Source organism: Rhipicephalus sanguineus, chromosome 10 (genome assembly GCF_013339695.2).
Source record: "Rhipicephalus sanguineus isolate Rsan-2018 chromosome 10, BIME_Rsan_1.4, whole genome shotgun sequence".
Taxonomy (NCBI): domain Eukaryota; kingdom Metazoa; phylum Arthropoda; class Arachnida; order Ixodida; family Ixodidae; genus Rhipicephalus; species Rhipicephalus sanguineus.
The window spans coordinates 8,565,084-8,586,099 of NC_051185.1; the positions used below are offsets into that span (position 1 = coordinate 8,565,084).

The window sequence follows — 21,016 nt, forward strand, 5'->3', positions numbered from 1 at the left end:
CGAGCGCGCTAAAAGCTACGCAGGGAGGGGGATGACAAGGGGGCAATAAAATGCGTCCTTTCGTCAGCGCGTGTTTCGACTTTGAGCACTTTCTTTTTTTTTCTTCTTCAGAAGTGTGGCTTACTTTCAGTGTGATCGTGAGCGTGTGCACTGGCACGTGGCGGCATCCCGCAGTGGCCACGATGACTATGCAGCTCACGATCCTCAAATCAGCCGGCGGCCATGGACTTTGGGTTTATGGCATCATTCACCGAGAGAAGAACGAGGTTGAGGCAGTGTGCTGCACTATAATGTTTGGCTCACATGTTCTTAGGAGCCTGAACTAGCAATCGGCAGCGTTTTCTGACCATGCTGAAAAAGTGTTGCAGGGCCCCTTAAGAGGAACACTAAAGAGAAAAAGATTTTTCTTGCATTAGTAAATTACTCTTTCACAATACCAAAATCACTACACTTACCGTGAGAAGGCACTTGATAGAAAACGTGCAAGAACAAAACGCGTGTGGCGATGCCACTTTGAAATTCTTGCACCAAACACAGTGACGTCATAGATTTTGACGGCATCTACTAGGTCCTACGTAGTTCCTAATCGGTAAAAATGAAGTCCATTGTTTCCTAAGGGGCCACTGACTTAACATACCAAGTTTCAGAAAATTTCGCTGAGCTGATGTCACCAAAATACGAAAAATACACTTTGAAATGCCATGACGTCATGCACGTAGTTTTTTGGCGTGAAGCTTAGAAATGAAACATTGACCGTGATTTTTCCCACATGTAGCAACTTACTTGGCACACACTTAAGTCTGAGACAAGTTTTGTACGGAGACTGGGCCACCACTTTGCACTTTCGACAACGTGATTAAAGTGCGCATGTGACAATATGAATACACGTGAAGCTTAGAAATGAAACATTGACCGTGATTTTTCCCACATGTTGCAACTTACTTGGCACACACTTAAGTCTGAGACAAGTTTTGTACGGAGACTGGGCCACCACTTTGCACTTTCGACAACGTGATTAAAGTGCGCATGTGACAATATGAATACAGAGCCATTAGTACTGCTTGCTACCTCTGTAGTAAAATGCAAGTCTCCAGAAAAAAAAAGAAAAAAAAAAGAGAGAAAAGTTAGAAATTGGTCACCTGCAACATGTGGACCAGAGCATCCTTCAGCTGATCCTTGGTCAGGGCGCTCACAGACTCCGGATTCTTGGCCACCACGTCACCATTCATGAACATGCCTGAACAGAGATACCATCAGAAATCAAGCGACGTACTGTTGAGCACCTCATGGAGCTCCACGGTGTAATTAATCAAACTACGGTAATTGCCTACAATGTACTCAATGTACATCTCAAAGTGCAATGTACTTAATGCGCATCTAACCTTGGCTCATGCATTATCACCATTGTGCCGACATCCTTTTAAAGTTTCACTGCACAGACTTTAATAGTTCTCTCATAAAATTTTTGTTGACATTTGGAGGTTATGGAGATGACAGCCAGCAACAGTAAATTCGGTTAAAAAATTCCTGTGTTTAATTAAAATGATGACAGGTTAACATGGTTGAAGTGAAATAGCATGAAGGAACAAATGACAATAGAATTAGACAATATAAGCACTATATTCACAGCTACCGACGTACAGTCGACGGCCGATAATTCAGACTCCACGGGGAATGTAAATAAGTCCGAATTATCGAAAGTCCGAAAAAACGAATGCGTCAGAAAAAAAAATACTTTTATTGACCCTTTAGTGTCCCGGTGGCCGAAAAAAAGTTGTCTATGCGTTGCTGCACGCACTTCCGCTTACGTGCAACCAAGTCCGCCAGTGTGATGTGATCGCTGTTTGATGACGAAAGAACAGCGAGGGCTCGAGACAGGTCCGCATGCGACGGCTCCGGAGCACACAGTGTGTCATCATCATCAGAGTCGCTGTTTGTCGGTTGCAGAACCTGCTCAATTATGTCGTCGTCGTTAAATTCGGCACACGACGACACCGCACTGTCAACGTTTGCAAAGTCTTCAAACGTAACAGTGTTGGGAATCGGCACACCACAGCCTTGAAGGTTGTCAATAATGTTTGAACTTGAGCTCGTTGCTCTGGGCGGCAGGTCCGGTTCTTCAGTTGTAGTGTCTGGTTCTTCAGCTGCATTGTCGGGCTCACTACGGAACGTGAATCCAGCGTGCCGGAAACAGTTGCTGATCGTGCCTGCCGACACTGCCTTCCAGGCATCAGCAAGCATGCTCACGGCTGACATCAAGTCAACGTTGTATTTTATCTGGCTCTCTAGGCACAGCAACACGTGCTGCAGCATGCGTGAACGATAGAGCACCTTCAAATTCTTGATGATAACTTGGTCCATAGGCTGCAGAATACTGGTCGTATTAGGCGGCAGGTATTCTAGCTCGATGGCTTTGAGACAGCTGATCGGTGCATGGGCAGTACAGTTATCTACGAACAAAAGGACCTTGCGCTTCTGCAATTCAAACTTTCGGTCCAATTTTAGAACATACTCTTCGAACAGCTTTTGCGTGACCCACGCCTTCGTATTGGCTTCGTACCAGACAGGAAGATTTTTTTCCCCCTTAAAACATAGAGGGTTTTTCGATTTCCCAATGACCAGCAGCGGGAGCTCTTCCGTGCCAGAAGCGTTGCCGCCGACAACGACAGTGACTCGTTCCTTGCCGAGTTTTCCTCCGTGGCAAGGTTCTCCAGAACGGGCGAGCGTCTTCTCCAGCAGTAGCTTATAAAAAACCCCAGTTTCATCGAGGTTGAAGGTGTCGTCCGCTGAGTAGCGCCGAAGCAGCTCCACCAACTTTCCACCACGGTAGTTCGCTACCAGTGTGCTATCCACGGCACCGTTCTCACCGCACATTTTTTTGAAAGCGAGGTCGTACCGCTTCTTAAAGTTCCGGACCCAGCCATCGCTGAACTTACATCCATCAATGCCAAGGTGAAGTGCCAATGTCTCGGCCTTTTGCTTCAAGAGGTGGCCGGAAACGGAAACCTGTTGAGCGACAGTAGCGTTAAGCCAGATGCTCAACGCTTCTTCCAACTGCGGATGAAAACCTTGGCGCACCCTCTTTTGTTCACTTCCGGATGATGTCTCCATCGCACCTAAAATCTAGTCCTTATTCTTCATGTAGTCCGATATGGTTTGCTTTGAAGCGTTGAACTCTTGAGCAATTTCGACTTGCGGATGACCACTGAGCACTTGCTGAATGATGGTAGCTTTCTTCGCCGTGGTTAGCGTTGTATATCTGCCGCGTTTCATCATCGTCAGCGCGGCCTTCGGCGCTGGCTGTGAGGGCACCGTTGGTGCCATTAGATCTTGTGAGACAGCAGGGCGTAAAATAAAGCAAGTCTCAAAATAAAAATAAACGCGCGCAGAATTTAGCAAAACGCTGTACCGCAGACACATTCGACAGAATGACGACGATAGCAGCGCAGCGCAGAGATACAGGAACCGGAATGCAGGATGTTCGCAATGTCGATACGATCCCCCACAGTTGAGCAGTGCCTCCAAGATCGGCATTTTCAATTACAGTACAAATCGCTGAGGCATAAAGTTGCGATTGAAATAAAGCCTCATAGATCCCCAATTAGCTTTCGTTTTGATCTCTGAGGCCATACTTTGCATGGTATCAGTGCCGGAGGAGATAATGGCTGCTGATTCGGCGTGCGTGACCGTCTCAGACAAGGTCCGAATTATCGAATGTAGATCTGGCAGCTGTCCGAAATATCGGTCGTCTTTACACATAACTTCTATGGGACCATCGGCGGTGCCGCGCGATGGTCCGAATTATCGGTGTCCGATTTGTCAGTCGGCGACTGTAGTACACAGTAACCGACGGAAAGGTTACTTTTTTATCCACTTTAATTCTTTTCAATTCACATTATAATTATTACACAGTTAAAAAAAAACAAATAATGTGCCCTATGCCTTGCTTTTAATTGTTGGATTCATTTGGTTATTAGTAAATCATGTCGTTAACAAAATTTTACTTCATTGCGTACAGATTAAGGGGGGACGTGGCTTTCGGTACCAACTTTCTTATTTCTTCATGGATTTTGATGAAAATTGGCACACTCATTTCAAATGTTGTTTTAATGTTACTGTAGAAATTTCATGAATATATCTTTACAACTTTTTGATTTACAATATATTTCACCTTCTGCTCTTGTTCCGAGTCTGACTCGCTTAAAAAATGTGATAGGAAACTCGTTCAAAGTGCTATGCATTCTAAGATGTCTGATTGCGGGCGTGACATTCTTAGATTTTTTTATTTGCAACAAAATTTTCTTTAGTTTTCATTTTTCATGAGGTGACTGCGCAAAGGCATCGAGGCTTTGTGCAACTCGTCAAATAGCTAATTATCAAAACGCCATACTGAAAAAGCAAGAATGTCACGCCCTGAACTGTGCTTCAAGGAATATAGAACAAAAAACGGAGCTGAAATAGACCCAGCGGTCAGTGAGAAATCAGCGGAACAAGCGAAGCAGGAAGCAAGAAAAGTCGTTTTGAGAAAACGGCTTTTAAAGTTGTACCAACGATATTACTTCATCAAAAGGCACTGGGGTCGTAATCTTTTGAGTCCTTCATAATGTGCACTTTCTTGAGTGCTCTGTCTTTAGTTTGAGGTGCCTTGCTTCTCTAAAACACAAGAAGATTGTGATCTTTAAGGTGTTTTATAAGGTTGGACCTCCTGCACATGTGGCCTTTCATCGGTTGTGCCTTTGTTTTCTTTCTTTTTTCTTAAAATCCTTTTCTGATATACAAAGAACATGTAGCATGAATTTTAAACGAAGTTATGAAGTGGTGTAATAGACATGAAAAAAACAAGATATTGTAATTCAAGTAGGTCATGTACTATGATGATTTGCCAGCTTTGTTGTAATCATGCTCTCAGTAACATAATTAACAGTCTTGATTGCAATTGATCATTGAATCATTTTTATAGGATACTAAAAGCGGCTCTCATCATGGCAACCTATTACTTCCTCCTAAATAACAGGCAGTTATGGCCAAGACATTTACGCGAACTGGGCAGATATGAATTCATCTCCCTGTTTCACTCGTCAAGCTAATTTGTAAACCTCGCCTGCGATGCGCTTCATCATTCACCCGGTCGCGGACACGGTTTTCTGCGAGGCTTTTATTTTTTCAGATGATTCATGAGCGCTTACGGCGATACCAAGCACGGCCCCAAGCGCACCTAAATTGCATCACCAGTGCTTTATTTCACCTCTAAGTGCTCGGCCGCATAGTCCGGGAAGTCAGCACGCCATGTGCTGGGTGGCGGCATTCGGTGACGATGCGCAATATGCCTAGGTGCGGCGACGAAAAATAGGCGCGCAACGTGTTCGGCCTCGCATTGCGGGACGCCGACGCGCGCCCGCTGCGCGACGAGCTTGGCCGTGGGGTCCGCTGCCGATGCGTAAAATGACCATCCGCTGTACCGAGAAGCCGGCGGGGGAAGCGCTTCGTTCCTTGCGAAGAAGCACACTGCCGCGAGTCCGCTAACGCGTTGCTCTTGCCTGCAAAGTTCGAGGTTCGTCTCGCGTGCCGACGCCGTGAGCGGAGTTAGGCCTAGTGACGACTCCGAGCAGTAGACGCGCCGACCGCGGTGCCCGATCTTTCAAAGTACGTAATGCGTGGTCGCGAGTACAAAGAGTCATCCTGCGATCATCTTCGTCACGACGTCCGAAGTGCGCATAAGCAGAACCTCCAACCACGGATCCGACGAGTCAACGCTAGAAAGTCGGTCCGAGACGCGCGTTTGCGATGTTCGCTACGAGTGCGGCGCGCCATCGTAATCCCACCGAGCTTCCGCTAGTAGCTCCAAACTGAAACGTAGTTCTTCTTCAAAGTTATCGTCGAGCCGTGAACACAGAGCGATTGCGAACACGCAACGAAGTAGCGCGACTTTCGACAGCCGTGAGCTCGAGACGCACGAGCTGCAGACGACGATCTCCCGGAGCGAGCATCAGACCAATGGCGAGGCGCGCTGGGGCAACATGGCGGACGCGGCCAATCGGAGGGCTCGAAACGACCTTCGAACATTTGCTTTTTGTGCGCTTGTTTTCGAAGGGAGGAGCCAGCTGCGGCGGGGAATTTGAAGACGGAGAAATGCGCTTTCCGATGAGCCCAAGATATCGGCGCCCGGTGGCGTCGTTGCGGAGCTATGATTTTTTGAAAATCAGTGTTTTTTTGCAATTTCCCCAATAATTTTCGCCACCTCGGCAGGCGCAACAATTCTTTTATAGCATTTCTACGCGGTTTTCGGTGAAGATATTTTGGAATCGGATATAAAAAGGGCTCAGAAACTGAAAATGTGATTTTCAAAAAATCGATTTTTTTGCCATTTTTCGCGACACGAAAGCCGCGTCCCCCCTTAAGCGTGTATCCACACGACGGACTTATCCGCGGAAATCTCGTCCGCGGACGATCGTTCCGCCGCCCGCCCGGCTGGAAAGCACATCCAGACGACGGACGAAACGAGTAGACGGACGCGCCGCAGCAAAAAAACATGGCGGCACTGTCTGAAGCGAGAGCTGCCCGCTTCGAATCTTTGAGCTCTTCGTCGCGCATTGCGTGGGCTGATAGTACCAAACTGACAATTGTGTCGGCTTTAGGTTTGTGTCCTCAAGCTTCGCCGGCAACGTATTCATGACAATTCGGTACTGTTTCCAAGCGCCGTACTCGTTTTCTGAGAGCTGTAGGCTTAGCGAGTACCTCTATTGGCAGAACATGAGCTCGGTGATCTGCGATAGCTACCAAATCTCAGAGGTCATAATAACGTGCGAATGCTTGCTTGTTCTTTTTTTCTCTAGATGGCGCGAGCAGTCTGAAAGTCGAAAACACATTCATCGCTAGCAAAAGTATTGAAGGTTTTTATGTTTCCGTCTATGGCGCAGAGTTTCTTTTAACTTGAAGATGGAGTTCGAAAGAAAGCGACGATTAACTGCAATGGCTGTTGCATTACCAGAATTAGACGGTGAAGCGCAATTCTTTCCTGCAAAAAGATCTTGTTGGCAAAAGGACTACAAGCATCTGGGTATACAACACCGACTGTACGGTGAGCTTTTGGCTGCTGCGAGTGTCAAGAGAGCAGTTTGTTCAGTTGCTGTCGCTCGTGGGACCTCGCATAGAACGACAGGACCCCGTGATGCGGCGAGCCATATCAGCGGAAACAAGGCTGCAGGTCGCGCTACGGTACCTTGCTTCGGGCAAGTGTTGCACGTCTGTGCATTTCTACTCGAAACATAGCTCCTATTTGTTGCATCCGAGACTGTTCAGTTTAACCTACGCGCAGACTTGGAGAACCTCACTTTTAGAGCAGCCATTACGTTGCGTGTTGGAAAACGCCTACACGGTCTGAAATAGATAGGTATCTGGCAATAAAAATAAATCTTCATCGGCTAAATTTACGAAATCATACGAGAAAAAGAAAAAGCAGCGCTTGTTGCTAGACTTATAATGGCACCCTCGGCTAAATCTGCTGTGGTATTCCGCGCGAATCCGAATGCGAAAAAGAGCTTGGCATTTTCCGTCTGCGACGTCCGCGGACGAGGCACGGATGGCACAAATCCGTGACGCGAGGTCACGTGATGCGCCGTCCGCGGCGGAAAAGACGGATTCGGTCCGTCGTGTGGATACACCCTAAGGGGGGACGTGGCTTTGGAAAACCAACTTTCTTATAACTTAACAGATGTTGATGAAAATTGGTACAAATATTCAGCATGTCTCCCTGCTGCTTCTAAAAAAGTTTCAGAGTGATATCTTCAGAACTTTTTATTCAATTAAATTTTTACTTCTTGCATTTTCTTGCGCTTTGCGCACTGCCTGGAGAGTTTAAAAAAAGGACTAGAAGGCTAGGTGAATATTTGTTGCATAGCTAAATGCACGCTGAGTGTCATGACATTCTTGCTTTATTTTTTTTGCAACACAATATTCTTGCATTGCGATTCTTTTTGACACCTTCAAATCGGGCACACTCTTGGGATGAACGAGTAGTCACTTCGTAAAATTACAAAGCGTCAAAGTGAGAAAGAAAGAATGTCACGACATGCATTGTAGTCTAAGAAACATGACAAAAGAAACGGAGTCAAAATAGGCCAAACGGTTAGGAAGAAAATAGCTGCGCAAACTTGGCAGGCAGGCAAAAAGGCACTTTTGAGAAAACGGCTCTCGAAGTTTCACCTTGCGTCCAGTGATCTGGAATACACCAGGATCATAGTTTTTGGTGTTCTTAGTGATGTGAGGTCTCTTGAGCATTTGGTGCTTGCTTTGGTGCACTTTTGATGCCTTTTTTTCCCGTGTGGCATCCTTCTCTGCAGCTCATTGAATGGAGTGCTTTCCAGGCTTCGGGCCAAGTGATGCACAAAACTCTCTATAAGCATGGAGAGTGCCAGTATTATACTTGCAGACTGCCTCATTGACAGCTGTTTCGGCGGCAATCAGTGAAGCGTTTAGCTCTTCTGGTAGAATTGACCAAACTACCGAATGAAGACTCTCGGCCGCATTTTGACTTTTTTTTTTTTGGCAACAGCCGAGCAACTGAGGGTGGTCAGGTTTTAGTAGACTGGCAGCAATGCAGTGCTGCCAATTTATACGTGTGCGGTGGTGGAGCCTTGCCTTCAGCTTCTGCAGCACGGTACTTGCACCAGCTCAGGGACCCAAGTGGGCAGAATTCATGGCGTGGCTCCTCATCTCTCGAGGTGACATGATGGAACGTTGCCATTATGGCCTTTTGCATGTCATCAATGTCAACGTTGTCACGGATAGCCATACCATAACCAGTCAGTCTTTTAAATTAATCAGGTCTTGAGTCAGGCCGGCCCATCCTCCAAGTGGTTGATCTTTTTTGCTTCTTGATACAGGTGTTGGCAGAGCTGTACCCATCCTCTTTTTGACATGATTTATACAGTCTTCTTTAGCCAATGGAATAAATCCGTATGTTCTTTCTTCAGAAAGAGTCAGGGAAGTATCACTGTCTCCATCAAACATTGGATGTGTGTCGGAGGTCATTCTTTCCAGTGAGCTTCTGAATAAAATTAAGGTGGGGGTCGTGGCATTCAGTACCAACTTTCTTATTCCTTCGTAGGTTTTCATGAAAATTGGCACACTTATTGCAAACATTTCTGGGATGAAATATATGAACAGTTTATTCAATAACGCGAGTTGGTCAGATATAAATTCAACTCCCTGCTTCACACACGCCACGCTCATTTGCATACCTCGCCTGTGATGAGTTTCGTCATCCACTCGGTCGCGGAAACGGTAATTTGCGAAGCTTTCGTTATTTTAGAAGATTCATCAGAGCTAGCGGCGATACCAAGCACAAATCCAAGCGTGCCTAAATTGCATCACCAGCGCTTTCTTTCATGCCGATGTACTCGGCCGCGGGGTCCGGGAAGTCGCGCACTATATGCTGGCTGGCGGCATTCGGCGACAATACGCAGTGCTCAGCCGCGGCGACGAAAAATCGGCGCGCGTAACGTACTTGGTCTCTCATTTTGCGGCGCCGACGCGCGAAATTGCTAGCCGCTGCTCGGAGCGGTCAATGCGCGACGAGCTTGACCGGGAGTCCGCTGCCGATGCGTAAAGTGCCCATCCGCACTTTCGAGTAGCCAGCGGACGATGCGATTTGTTGCTTGCGACGAAGCACAGTGCGGCTTGTCCGCTAGCGCGATGTCCATGCCCGCAAAGTTCGGATTCGTCTCGTAAACTAGCGCCGTAAGCGGAGTTAGGCCTAGCCACGACTCCGAGCAGCAAGCTCGGTCGCAGTGTGCGTCGCCGCGGTGCCCGATGTTTCAAAGCACGTCATGTTCGATCGCGAGTACAAAGAGTAGTCCCGCGAAGTTCTTCGTTACGGAGGACGAAGTGCTGACAAGCTGAACTACCCGAGACGCGCATCTGCGATGTTCGCGACGAGCGCGGCACGCTACCGTCTATCGTACACTGATGACGGCGCTTCCGCTTGCAGCTGTCAAACTACACGGTAATCATATTCTAAATTATCGTCGACCCGTGTACACAGAACGAGAGCGGACGTGTCACTAAGTAGCGTGATTTTCGACAGTCGTAACATCAGGTAACATCGCGACGCGTAAGCAGCAGACGACTGTCCTCTCGAAGCGAGCATCGGACCAATGGCGAGGCGTTCTGGAGCAACATGGCGGACGCGGCCAATCGGAGGCCTCGAAACGACCTTCAGAGATTTGCTTTTTGTGCGCTTGTTTTTAAAGGGAGGCGCCAGCTGAGGCAGGGAATTTGAAAAGGAAGAAATGCCCTTTACGGCGAGCTCAAAATGGCGGCGCCCGGTTGTACCGTTGCGGAGCAAGAGATTTTTGAAAAGCACTGTTTTTTTGCGATCTCCACAATAATTTTTCGACACCTCAGCCCGCGCAACTAATTTTTTAAAGCACTTCTAGGTGGTTTTCAGTGAAGATATTTTGGAATCAGATAGAAAAAGGGCTACAGAAACCGAAAATGTGATTTTCAAAAAATCGATTTTTTTGCGATTTTGCGCGATACGAAAGCCGCGTCCCCCCTTAAGGATGTCTGGCTAACGCAAGAGGTAGAATCTTCACGAATGTGGTATGCCTCCAACTAGGTTCTCATGTTTTGTAACTTTTATTTAAAAAAATAGAATGTTTAGCTGCAAGGACAGCGCACATGCTGTTTAATTCTTTGGTCCTTTGTTCCATTTGCGCTGTCCAATATCGACAGTGTTTCACTTGCTCAACAAGTCGATCGATAGGTTTGTGTGTTGTTTCACGCATGTGCACTTGCCTCCCCTTACCTCAAGAACCTGAAAAATGTTACATGAAAAAGAGGAGGTGTGCTTACTAGGAGTCGCAAACGAAGCACAGCCAAACGACAAGGGAGGCACTGCAGTGGGTTGGCCAGCTGGTTTTGTGAAAGCCATGGGTGTGAGCAGAGGCAGGTCTGACGCTGGTGGGGCCTGCACGAACGAACATAACACATTAAGCATTCCTCTTCAGTTTCCACAAGCCCACAAAAGTTATACGTAAATTTAAGAGAATGCTAGTTAGCGCAGCTATGATCTATCGAGTGAGATGAAACACTTTAGACTTGTTAGTTGTTAGACTTGGTGTTAGGGTCAATGCAGTTGATTGAGAAGAAAACAAATTAGCACAGCTTGCACTAAGTCGCGCAAGGCAGGGTCACAGCAGAGCTGGTGTTTCAGCTTTTCTTGTTAACCATCTGTGCAGAATAATAACAATTGTTGGGGTTTAACGTCCCATAACCACGATATGATTATGAGAGACACTGTAGTGGAGGGCTCCGGAAATTTTGACCACCTGGGATGCTTTAACGTGCCCCTAAATCTAAGCACATGAGCCTCAAGCATCTTCGCCTCCATCGAAAATGCGGCCACCGCGGCTGGGATTCGATCCCGTGACCTACTAGTCAGCAGTTGAGCACCATAACTAATAGACCACCGCTCTAGTAGTTATGACATGGCATACCTCGACCATAACAGTTCTGCTGTAAAAGAAGGCTTTTGCCTTCCAGTCGTCTTAGGCAGATGCATAAGGGACCTTGTGACTGTTCCCTGCAGTCTTGTGCAATGCAGTTTCTGAAGTGCAAAGTGGCTGTTCTCACCTTGCACGGCTCTCTGCCAGAGTGGGGGTCCCCACACGCGGCCGCGGTAGGGGAGGAGCGGCGCTCGGTGTTGCCGATGCCCTTCTCCAGCATGGCTGGTGTCACCACGGGAGGCAGCACGCTGTTCTCGGCAGAGGATGAAGAAGAGCAGCACAGGTTGAGCTTGTGTCGCAGGTCGTCGCTCATCTCCCAAGCCGTGATGTTGGCCTGGCAGGAGGCCGCACGCAGGCGCGGCTGCTCACACAACACGTCACCATTCGCATCAGCTGTGGGAAAAAAAAAGTGGTGCCCGGTTGCTAGGTAACATGTGCAGCCTTTTAAGTTTCCTTCTTACCCCTAATTTCTCGTCCCCAACTGCTGAGGACCTTGGAAAGAAAGGAATTAGATAAACGCAGATGGAGATAAAAGAAATAAAAAAAAAAGTGGGCCGAAAAAAAAATATATATAGGTGGCGCAAGAGAAAAATCGTGCAGTTGGTTTGTTAGAAATTACAACTTTTGTGGGAACAAAAGAAGAGGTTGCTTTCTTTGTTAGACACAGCCTAATGAAACCAATAGACAATGAAGCCAGGGAATAGGGCACCTTAGTCGTCGTCTTTTAAATGTAGAGTAGTAATTATAATATAAATGTAAAGAAATCAAAGAGGACAAATAGACAACTTGCCGCCGGTAGGGACCGAACCTGCAACCTTCGGATAACGCGTCCGATGCTCCACTAATTATCAAACTGATGTTTCTGCACCCCATCATCAACTCCTTATATGGATTTTATATCTGCAGTCACATCATCCTTGCCAAAGAAAATTGTACTGGGTGTGTTCAGATAAGAACGTCGGTGCATGTCCGTCGACCCCCTGTAATTTCGCCGAAAAAAATATATTTCGTTGTCCGCGTCCCGAAGACGACAAAACAACTTTTAGTATCGCGAAAAAAAATTTCACCTTCCTTAAAAAAATTTAGAAGTCTCCACTGAGCCGCAACCGCCTTTTTCGAATTTCGCGGAAATGGGATTTCGATGAGACGCCACAAAAAAACTATTGCAGCTGTAGGTCTGACAAATTTTCTCTACATACTACGGATAGTTTAAGTGGACGAAACATTATTACTTTGCAGTTTTGATGCTGTTCTTTTAAGAAAAATATTCGCAAAATCGGTACAATGTTCAATAATGCTCAAATTTAAGACTTTTTTTCTCCGCGCGTATAAGCGCCACACTTCCCAAAATTTTTGAGAACATTGCCATATGTTAGCTTAACAAATGTGCTGAACGAAATCGCTGAGAGTGACTTGAAACGTTAACCAGAAATGTTCAACGGAGCACAAGTCTCTAAAAATGCAACATTTCGAAGGTCATTTAAAAAAAAACACCATCTTCGATTTTCTTTAAACTCTTCATAACTAAAGCCAAGCACGTGTTCTAACTTAATCTGTAAAAACATGTTGCATTATTTTTGTGAGGTAGGAGTTATGAAGCACGAAAAGTGGCCAAATTGACGTAAACTGAGTAAGCACAACATTGAGCGAGCATGGAGCAATAATTTCCATTATCATTATTTTTAGGTCGTGAATGTGTTTTGTGGATTGACGGATTGACAGAAAAAAAGAGGAACAGTTGGTTCTGAAGAGCAAATTATTACTACATTTTACGCAAATCACAAAAACTTCTACATGGGTCCCAGCCACTGAGCATGCCGCAATGCTGAGCCACACGCTTCTCAGGAATCGCTTTCAAAATATTTCGCGCATGCGAGCCTGCGTACGGCTCACAAAGGAGGTGGCTGGAGAGGATCCATGGCTGGATGTTTATCGCTTCCCATGGCACGTCGGTAATGTGATAACGCAGACAAGCGGCGCTTCTGGAGCCCGACCGCGCTCGCGCGCTCCTTAACAAAAAAGAAAGAACATAAAACACATAAACTCTTCATAACTAAAGCCAAGCACGTGTTCTAACTTAATCTGTAAAAACATGTTGCATTATTTTTGCGAGGTAGGAGTTATGAAGCACGAAAAGTGGCCAAATTAACGTAAACAGAGTAACCACAAGATAAGCGAGCATGGAGCAATTGTGTCCGTCATCATTATTTTTAGGTCCTCAATGTGTTCTGTTGTGCTCGAGGGACAAGAGCTTGACAGAGAAAACCAATGAGTTGCCTTAAAGTGCAAATTTGTTCATGTGCGTGCGTGCACGCGTCGATGTTTTGGTCCATACGTAAGGACTAACCGCAAGATTTCTAGAAATGTAGTCGAGTCGTGCTCTCGGAAGGAACAATTTATTTACCCCTGATGTATACACAGGGCGTCAGAGTGACAAGTTATAATCATACAAGTTAGACAGTCACTCACGTCCCTGAAGCAGTTGTGTTTTTTGCTCCTGGTGAAGCAACCTTGTGATCTTGATTACATGCGGCAAGGGGGGTGCCTTGCGCTAAGTGTTAGTGGCACCCAGGGTGACCGTCGTGGAAAGCCGCGGTCATGCGAGTACCACCCACAAGAGTTCACAACACTTTTTAAAAACACTTAGCATGTGCATTATTGTTGGTGACGTTCAGTGTTATGTCTTCTTTGTTACGCCTGTACCACTGCGTTCTTCGGAACGATGCTTCCTGCTTCTTTACACGAGGCATGGTTGTCAATCAATAAAATTAACCTGATTTCGTAATGAACGTTTTTCATTTTGTAGAGAAGCATTTTTAGCTGAAGAAGCTCCGCTGTGGAGTTATTCTTGTTTCATGCGCTGAAAAGCAGCGCCTAATCCGGCACTTTCTTCTTTGGACATTCGGCTGTTCTTGCAACAAGCAATTCGTTGCGCTCTTGGCTGACGCGCGTCCACTGCCACATGTGCCACGACTGAATACCATGCACTGGACGGATGCACTACCACTTCTTTGTTCTCATTTCCCTGAAGGCTTTCTTTCTCTTTCTTTTTTTTTTTTTTTTTTGTTAGGGAGCGCGCGAGCGCCGCTTGTGCCGCCACGCACCGTCTGCGTTATCACATTACCGACGTGCCATGGGAAGCGATAAACATGCAGCCATGGATACTCTCCAGCCACCTCCTTTGTGAGCCGTACGCAGGCTCGCATGCGCGAAAGATTTTGAAAGCGATTCCTGCGAAGCGTGTGACTCAGCGTCGCGGCATGCTCAGTCGCTGGGACCCATGCAGAAGTTTTTGTGATTTGCGTAAAATGTAGTAATAATTTGCTCTTCAGAACCAACTGTTCCTCTTTTTTTCTGTCAATCCGTCAATCCACAAAACACATTCACGACCTAAAAATAATGATAATGGACATTATTGCTCCATGCTCGCTCAATGTTGTGCTTACTCAGTTTACGTCAATTTGGCCACTTTTCGTGCTTCATAACTCCTACCTCACAAAAATAATGCAACATGTTTTTACAGATTAAGTTAGAACACGTGCTTGGCTTTAGTTATGAAGAGTTTAAAGAAAATCGAAGATGGTGTTTTTTTTTAAATGACCTTCGAAATGTTGCATTTTTAGAGACTTGTGCTCCGTTGAACATTTCTGGTTAACGTTTCAAGTCACTCTCAGCGATTTCGTTCAGCACATTTGTTAAGCTAACATATGGCAATGTTCTCAAAAATTTTGGGATGTCTGGCGCTTATACGCACGGAGAAACAAAATCTTAAATTTGAACATTATTGAACATTGTGCCGATTTTGCGAATATTTTTCTTAAACGAACAGCATCAAAACTGCAAAGTAATAATGTTTCGTCCATTTAAACTATCCGTAGTATGTAGAGAAAATTTGTCAGACCTACAGCTGCAATAGTTTTTTTGTGGCGTCTCATCGAAATCCCATTTCCGCGAAATTCGAAAAAGGCGGTTGCGGCTCAGTGGAGGCTTCTAAATTTTTTTAAGGAAGGTGAAATTTTTTTTCGCGAGACTAAAAGTGGTTTTGTGGTCTCGGGGATGCGGACAGCGAAATATATTTTTTTTCGGCGAAATTACAGGGGGTCGACGGACATGCACCGACGTTCTTATCTGAACACACCCTACTCATTTAGCAACACCCCAAGTTAAATTGTACACACCAATGGCGGAGGCACGTTGCGCACCGCGAGTTTCTTCACATGGCTTGAAACGCAGTGTGCCCATTTGTACAGGCTTACTAGTGGACGACTAGCGCTCATTTAGCTTCACTGGGCTGTGTATTGCTGCAGAGGATCACTTTGCTGGAGACACTACCATGTTCAACGGTCGTTAGACGTGCCACATTTCAGGACCAACGCCAAGCGTATTATTTTTCTTTGCTTAAACGAATACAACCAAAAAACAAACTGGGCATTCATTCTGAGCCTAACATTTGATGCTTTATATGCAAGAATTAAACATGACTGATTGCAGAATAATTAAATGTTTAATTGCATGCTAATTATGATTAATTACTAAAACTCGCACAAAACACTATATTGTTTCATTTTCTTTCTTGGGATCTATTATTGAGTGCCTTAGAATTGTGTTACGCAAGTTTGACGCCTTTTCAGACAGTCCATCATAATTCGCGCCTGAAGGGGATAAATCTAGACTGATAATAAACTGTGCATCAAATTCTTTCAATCAACAGTGCCAACGAGTAAGCGCGATCACCCACCTTCCTTGCGCTGAATCCGCTCCACGTGCTCCACCCGATTGTCGGGATTGGACAGCAATGCTCGCAGCAGGGCCTCCTTTGCATCTTCAGCTTCGTTCACCACGGGCTTCTTCTGACCAACAGCGGCAAAGAGAGACTCCACACTGAGGGGCGTTGATGGCGCCTGGGCGGTTGCCGGGGCAACGACGCCATTGGTGGTCGTCCTCAATGGTGTGGGCTTGTGCAGCACATTTGGAGGGGACGACACATTGGCGTGGTGGCCGTTGCTGGCAGCCTCCGGATGCGCGCTGTTCGCCATCGCCGACGAGACGAAGGTTCGGCTTCCTCGGCCCCGAGTCCCGTTTCGGTGCTGCTTTTGGCCAGTAGAAGAGGCCTCGGCTTTCTTCTGCAAAGCGTGCGGGATTTAGTTCAGTGATGCACTTAATGGGGTCACCACACTAAACCAGACCCGTAAGCTGCTCCTCAAAAAATGTATGAAGCCTCGTGCAGTAGACTTTCAGTAAACGAAAATCTCTTATGCTGCTTAAATGGAACAACCGAGTCTGATATGATTAGTTTCGCACATGAGTTCTGTATTCATGTTCATATCTCAGTAAACGGAACTCCTGTTAAATGGAACACATTTTCCTAGTCCCTTCAGGTTCCGTTTAACGAGAGTCCACTGTATCTTTCTTTTCTTTATTCCGTAAATTTTTTATGTATAGTACAGTGGATTTTGAAAACATTTTCGCATGCACGGTTTATACCGTTCACAACAATCTAAATTCAACAAGCAAACTTGTCAAATAGTGTGCTTTGCCGAAATCCTTCCCTAGTAGTAATTTCTCTGGAGTGTGCAAATATAAAAAAATTTTGAATATTGAATAGAATAGCATCTTGTCGATTTGGTCTTTCAATCAAATAGAGCATTTCAAAAATGCAAATACTATTCACGTAGTTGACCAATGTGTCCAAGTGACAACTGCAACCAAATAAACATAAAATTGGCACAAATCACAATAAACTTCTAGCCCCGAAGGCACAGTATCCATAAAATATGGGCACTTGCGTGGTGCTGCAGGTATAGGCCACTTGGTGAGGTAAATTTTACCAGCTATAACTACAATAAATTGCCACTCTGAATACTTCTGTACACACAAAGAATTTATTTGTTCTTGATACTCCTTTGGCACCTTTAAGGCCAAAATTACAAATACCAGGATGTGAATATTACTTCATATTTTTTCAATATTAAAATCCTTTCTGGCACTATTCGATTCGGTCTCAAGAGTCACTATTCGCCCACCCCCAAGTTTCTTCGTCACCTGCCATATTCTCATTCTTGCAAAGAGATCTTTCCCACCCACCATGTTGTACTGGTCCTTTGCCTTGGACAGGAGGGCCACAATGTCCTTGGGGCCACCGTTCTGCGAGGCAGCTGGAACAGCCAGTGGAAACTTGTGCAGGCTGTCACTCTCGGAGGCACAGCGCTGGCGGTTCTTCGACTTGGACGACATCTTGCTCTCTCTCGCTAGGCTGGACGTCGTCATGCAAGGCATGCGCAAAGTGAGGCCTCGATCGATTCGTTGGCTGCAGTGACCACCTACCTCTGACAAAGCTTCCCGAGCCTTTCACACTCGCCTGTGTCGTAGAACCAGATGCAGTATATTCCAGCTGCACAGTGTAAACGCATGAATTAAAGACAGAATGCAATGTTGGGCTAGTTGGTTCATGCTTGAAACGTAGTGTTGATGAGAAAAACTACACGGAAAAAATGAAGGATGGCGCTCTTTCTGTTCTTCTTCATATTTTTTTCTGTGTATTTGTTTTTGCGTCAATACTATGTTTCAAGCACGGATTAAAATCAAGCAAGGTTGCAATGTGGGACTGCTGGTATGCCACCTTAGAATGCTAGTGTAATGAGGACATGAAAAGAGTGTGCAAACAAAGACGTGAACCTGACAAGTGTTGTGTACGTGTAAACTCTTACAGTGTTCACATCTTGTTGATGCAACAATGGTGAACAGAAAATGCGGCAGTGAAAGAAAGGCAACAGCAAGTGCACTGCTAGGAGACAAGGACAAATGTTTTTGATGCCTCTATTGTAAGACATTTCAAAACTGTGCCCTCAAAACCTATGCATGCCAAGAAACAAAAAAAGAGTGCAACTCACAGCTACTTTTGTACAAAAGGAACGGCGACTGTGTTTGGAACTCAACCTCTGGAGTGATCAGTTCCAGGAGATTAGTTGTGTTCAGGCGGTTCATAACAATGAAGCCATGGCTGGGGGTCTTTGACCTGTTAACGAGATAAAGAAAAGCCAAGCGTGGCAGATGGTTAATGCGAAGCGAGATTTCTCTGAAGAATTACACGCCTCAGTTTATACCATTCACGCAGCCCGGACACCTTACCATTTTTTTCTCGCATGACTGAAAATGCAGCGCCAGCAGATGACGATGCATTTTACTGACAACCTTGTAAGTGCAGCATTTTTTTTAAAGGGGCGAAACTAAGTAAACACTTGGTGTTTACTTCAGTAGCCTTCGCCATGTTGCAGCAAACATGGTAAGCCCACTGACCAAAGAAGAGAGCCAGCTTTATATACACTGCTTGCTTTGGTGCCTCACAGATACCAATGAAAAGGAAACTGAGTTGGTTTCAAAACATCAGGTAAAAATGTTCTTTTGAACTTTTTCGGTCAATTTCTTTCATCACTAGAACTAGCAGAAGCACATGCATGACATGTTCACTAACCTCATTGAAAAGAGTGCAATATGATATTAAAAAAAAAAAAAGGTCCAGCAGCCTTTTCCAGAATGAAGTACAGAGTAATGCTTATGGGAAATTAATGTAACTCATGTGCTCGGTTACATAACCATGAAAAACTAAATAAACGGTGCTCACCATGCAAAGATGAATAAAGCTCCTTCAATTTCTGTTTTTTCCTGCATATGAATGGAAAAAAAAAAACATTGAAGAAACAAGGCAATACAAGTTGAATCTTAAGAGGGCTATGGAGGCAATAGGGCAACACAAAACTGACAATGTTTTAAAGGGGAGGCCAGTTGGTTTTGCGGCATATAGATTTCTGCAATGAGAGATTCCTGGGGCATATTTTGTGTTGGATCAATTTGTTTGTGTGAACACCTGTTGAAAAGTATTGCAAAAAAGCCCGTGTTTTCTGCAGCTGTTTGTAGCAATCCGAACAGGATTTGCTCTGATGTCAGAATGTAAATAGTGAGAATGTGTGTAAACTTTCTATAATTGGCAAAAGACTCACGCATTTACATACAAACACACATATGAAATTGTTCTACATGCAACCTGCACTGGATGATACAAATGGTGACTTGAAGATCCTACTAATTGGTGAAACAAACAAGAATACGCAGTACCTCCTAAGCTAGTAGTTAATACAAGAACGTGTTGTTGGGAGAGTTGGTGCTTGCTAAGAGACATGATGCAGCGCTAAAACACAATCACTAAGAAGAGGAACACAAGATGACAGGACAGGCGCTGTCCCGTCGCCTTGTATTCCTCTTCTTAGTGATTGTGTTTTAGTGCTGCATTATGTCTCTTAGTACTTAATAATGTGCAGGCAAACCGAGTGGGTCCTCAGTACAATATTTATTCCTCCGTCAATTTTGCGGCATATTCCACTTAACATGAAAACAGGTGAACATAACATCTTTTAACTACAAGATCACCAACCTTTTAGGAATAAAGTGCTCATGTCACAAGCTTGATAGTAATCAATTGTAAACTGAAAAGTGCAAACAATGTGCGGGACAGAAGAACACACACAGCATAGGACAAGCACGAAATTGGTGTTCGTCTGTGCTGTGTGTACGTTACTTGCACTCTGCAGTTTTACAATTGTGAACTAGTTCACTAGTCCAGCAATGAGTTCTCTCAAGCTTTAACTGTAGCACAGTATGCAGCCACCAAAAGCAAAGCATTTGCTAACTGGTGAGATGCAAGATCTTTTGAAATGACAAAAATCGGTGATATCAGAGCAGTGAGGGGTACAAAGCAGCGCAATTTTTGGCAATATGTGACAACGCACAGGGCTAGGAACCTGACTGCCAACATGTGGTCTTTTGTGAAGATGATTTTAACAAATGTTCCGTATGCGTTCACTACAATCACACAGTTCATTTTTGTTCATATGCAAATATGCGATAAAAGACAGCGTAAGTGGACCACGTCATTGCTATGCCCAACGTTATGTCGACCTCAGCGCAAGAACGAAACAATGCACGGTGATGGACGCAGCCGCCACATGCAATGACATCCACGAAATTCAAAACACTAATGACTTTGCTAGCGTTTGTAGCAACATACTCTTCTAGATCTGCTTGAAAAACCCTTTCAACAAAATGGGGTAATTTAAGCAGCAATAACAACAATAAATCTTGTACAACCGCCACGTTTTTTCTTTTCCTTTTTGAACCTGGAACAATGACAACCCCTAGCTTGAGGACGTCAGCAAAGAAAGCTAAGCGCACTTCGTGTACACTATCGTAAAGGTAGAGATCAGTATTGTCTATTATCGAAGCTTTCGCGCAAAAGTAAACACCGCGCACTGCATCGAGCCACTACGCGGCAAGATAAGCGATGCAGCAAAATTCTGCGTCCGCACGGCCACGCGACAACACAGCTGATACAACGCGCACGCTCATGCAACAACAGTTGATCGGGCGCGTGCGAACACCTCGCAACCTCGTCTCACATCTGCCAGCAACTCGAAATTTTTTTTTTTTTTTTTAACGAAACACTGCAAAGCGTTGTG

General features: G+C 45.3%; 1 protein-coding gene across 2 annotated transcripts in view; it reads right to left on the reverse strand.

Annotated features, from left to right (window-relative positions):
* Window positions 1–21,016, reverse strand: part of LOC119406966 (mRNA-decapping enzyme 1B) — a 35,582-nt gene that overhangs the window by 13,735 nt on the left and 831 nt on the right. The window contains exons 2-9 of one of the 2 annotated variants that reach the window (XM_037673782.1): window positions 19,129–19,169; window positions 18,398–18,522; window positions 17,832–17,898; window positions 17,592–17,760; window positions 16,246–16,630; window positions 11,635–11,900; window positions 10,855–10,969; window positions 1,140–1,237 (exon numbers count right to left, since the gene is read on the reverse strand). In XM_037673782.1, the coding sequence (XP_037529710.1) occupies window positions 1,140–1,237; window positions 10,855–10,969; window positions 11,635–11,900; window positions 16,246–16,630; window positions 17,592–17,760; window positions 17,832–17,898; window positions 18,398–18,522; window positions 19,129–19,169 (1,266 nt within the window). The remainder of the gene's footprint in view (window positions 1–1,139; window positions 1,238–10,854; window positions 10,970–11,634; window positions 11,901–16,245; window positions 16,631–17,591; window positions 17,761–17,831; window positions 17,899–18,397; window positions 18,523–19,128; window positions 19,170–21,016) is intronic. The other variant, XM_049419737.1, reaches the window with a different exon arrangement.